The sequence below is a fragment of the Capricornis sumatraensis genome, chromosome 9 (genome assembly GCF_032405125.1).
Source record: "Capricornis sumatraensis isolate serow.1 chromosome 9, serow.2, whole genome shotgun sequence".
Classification (NCBI taxonomy): domain Eukaryota; kingdom Metazoa; phylum Chordata; class Mammalia; order Artiodactyla; family Bovidae; genus Capricornis; species Capricornis sumatraensis.
In genome coordinates this window covers 8,908,156-8,911,199 of record NC_091077.1, presented here as the reverse complement: position 1 = coordinate 8,911,199, position 3,044 = coordinate 8,908,156, and the positions used below count along the sequence as shown (strand labels likewise).

Here is a 3,044-nt window from a genome sequence, read left to right as displayed (position 1 = left end):
GTTGTATTGAATATTAATTTCTAACATTCAAGTGTATATTTTTATATAGGTTAATTATATACATGTAGGTTGATACGATGTTCTTTCAACCTTCATGAAATATTCCTTTGTTCCTTGGTGTGTGCATGTGTGTGAATTTTTTTAAATTTCAGTATACCTTTATTTTTTTAATTTTTGCATTATGTATTTACTCACATGTTCTTTTAGATATCCATGAACAAATAGAATATATAGGAAATACGGATGGCAAAACAAAGAAAGAATTACAGAAAACTAATAGTCACTACTTATTTATCAGCAGCAGGAGGAAGAAAGGGGGGAATGAAGAAAATTACCAATATCCATGATTTTCAAATAAAACAAAGTTTTGCCCCATGGTCTTAGTAGGTCCCACTGGGGAGAATACCTGTATGCTTCTCTATGCTTGGAATAGTGAATCTGATAAAGACTGTTTGCTGAGTCTAACAAAAACATGGCTCCAATCTTATTTGCTGGAACTTTAAATTTGTCATTTCTACTTTCATCATTTTTTATTTTTTAGTATCTCTTTCAACTATTAATATTTACCTTCACAGTCAAAAAAATTAGACCAAACAAAATATTAATAAATTAATTAATATGTACTCTTCTTAGTCACTCAGTCATGGCCAACTCTTTGTGACCCCATGGATTGTAGCCCACCAGGCTCCTCTGTTCATGGGGATTCTCCAGGCAAGAATTCTGGAGTGGGTTGCCATGCCCTCCTCCAGGGGATCTTCCCAACCCACTGTTGCCATCACCCCAGGTCTCCCATACTGCAGGCAGATTCTTTACCATCTGAGCCACCAGGGAAACAAAAATTAATTAATAATAACCACTTAATATTGTTTGTACTTCATCATTTATCCCTACCACAATCAAAATCTTCTCTATTTCCTTAAAAATACAACTAGCTTATCTAAATCAGTATCTGATCTAGTACCCAATATTGCATATTATTGTTATGTCCCCTGAATTTCTATTTATCCTTTTCTTGATCCTGGATTATTAATGAGACCAGGTCAATTGTTCTGTGGAATGATCCACCTTGAATTTGTCTGATTGCTTCCTTGTGGTGTCATTTAACTAGTTCTTCCATCTTCTGCATGTGATCAATCTGTTTTAACCACTGTGATTTCATTCTGTTTCTGATCTCACCAGATGCAGCATTCTTGTCTAATCAAAACTACAGCATGATGTCTGAATTCATCCTCATCGGCTTCTCCAAATTCCCTCAGCAGCTCCTGCCCACCTTCTTCCTGCTGTACCTGCTGATGTACCTGTTCACGCTGCTGGGCAACCTGCTCATCATGGGCACCATCTGGAGGGAGCGCAGCCTCCACACCCCCATGTACCTCTTCCTCTGTGCCCTCTCCGTCTCCGAGATCCTGTTCACTGTTGCCATCACTCCTTATATGCTGGTTCACATGCTCTCCACCCACCGCTCCATCACCTTTGTGGCCTGTGCCAGCCAGATGTTTTTTTCCTTCATGTTTGGCTTCACCCACTCCTTCCTGCTCATGATCATGGGCTACGACCGCTACGTGGCCATCTGCCACCCCCTGCGCTACAACGTGCTCATGAGCCCCCGTGACTGTGCCCGTCTTGTGTCCTGGTCCTGGGCTGGTGGCTCAGTCATGGGGATGATGGTGACACTGATCATTTTTCACCTCAGCTTCTGTGGGTCCAATGAGATTCACCATTTTTTCTGCCATGTGCTTTCCCTCTTGAAGCTGGCCTGTGGGAAGGGGACAGCCTCTGTCACCATGGGTGTGATCCTGGTCTGTGTCACGGCCCTGATGGGCTGCTTATTCCTCATCGTCCTCTCCTATGTCTTCATCGTGGCTGCCATCCTGAGGATCCCCTCCGTTGAGGGCCGGCACAAGACCTTCTCCACCTGTGTCTCCCACCTCACCATAGTGGTCGTGCACTACGGTTTTGCCTCCCTCATCTACCTCAAGCCCAGAGGTGCCCATTCTATGGACAGTAACACTCTGCTGGCCACCACCTACACGGTCTTCACCCCCTTTCTTAGCCCCATCATTTTCAGCCTCAGGAATAAAGAGCTGAAGAATGCCATACAGAGAACCTTCCGCAGAATCTTCTGTCCCCTAAGTTTCTGATAGCAATTTAAAAGAAGGGTTGGAAATAATAATGTCTGTCTTTATAATACTTTTTTAATGATACTGGTCTGTAAAATACCCACACTCCATAGAAGTTTGGTGCATACTAGCTTTATTTGTCTCAAATTTTTCTCCCTCTTGCATCATCTCAAGCCATCATAGTCTCCTATTTATAGCCAGTGAGATTGACTCCATCCCATTGTCTGTGCCTAAGAATATGTTCTCTATCTATAGGCAGGTGGGAAGCACCACGTGGATGTGTCAGGACCCTGATGCACATGATTCTTTTTGAGTGGATTAACAAGAGATTTTATTTCCCCATCCCCCAAAATAAGAATAAACAAAATAACCCAAACATAGTAAGAAATGCCACCAGAATTGGATCTTTTCCATGTGTCAAGCAATGTGTCTAGTGTTTTATCATCATTACTATTTAAATTGTAAGAAATACACAAAAGAAAATAAAGTATTTGTCTCCACGAAAAAAATGACTTACTCCATCATCTTGGCCTCTCTCCCTTGGTTTATGATTCTTTTAATGTGCTTCTGAGCTTGGCTTACTAGTATTTTGTTGAGATTACTTGAATTTATATTTATCAAGGATATTGGCCAGTAGTTTGCTATTCTAGTATTGTTGTTATCTGACGTTGGTATAATGGCAAAGCTGGCATTGTTAATGAGTTTGGAAGTGTCCCCTCTTCTTCAGGATGAAGAAGGAACTAAAAAGAGTTTTTGGAAGAGTTTGAAAATGATTGGCATTGATCCTAGGTAACATTTACCTGTGAAATCATTTGGTTCTGGGCTTTTCTTTGTTGCAAAATTTTTTACTGCTTGTTCAATTTCTTTACTTGTTATTGATCTGTTCACATATTCTAATTCTCATAAGTCACTCTTGGTAGGTTT

General features: G+C 40.8%; 1 protein-coding gene across 1 annotated transcript; it reads left to right on the top strand.

Annotated features, from left to right (window-relative positions):
* Positions 1–1,196: 1,196 nt before the first annotated feature.
* On the top strand, positions 1,197–2,141 carry LOC138085903 (olfactory receptor 10H3-like). Its single transcript, XM_068980514.1, has one exon. The coding sequence runs from the start codon at positions 1,212–1,214 to the stop codon at positions 2,139–2,141; it is 930 nt and encodes a 309-aa protein (XP_068836615.1). The 5' UTR covers positions 1,197–1,211.
* Positions 2,142–3,044: the final 903 nt, after the last annotated feature.

Bases quoted from the DNA above. Each gene is read 5' to 3' on its own strand.
- LOC138085903 (XM_068980514.1), top strand. From the start codon at position 1,212: ATGATGTCTGAATTCATCCTCATCGGCTTCTCCAAATTCCCTCAGCAG.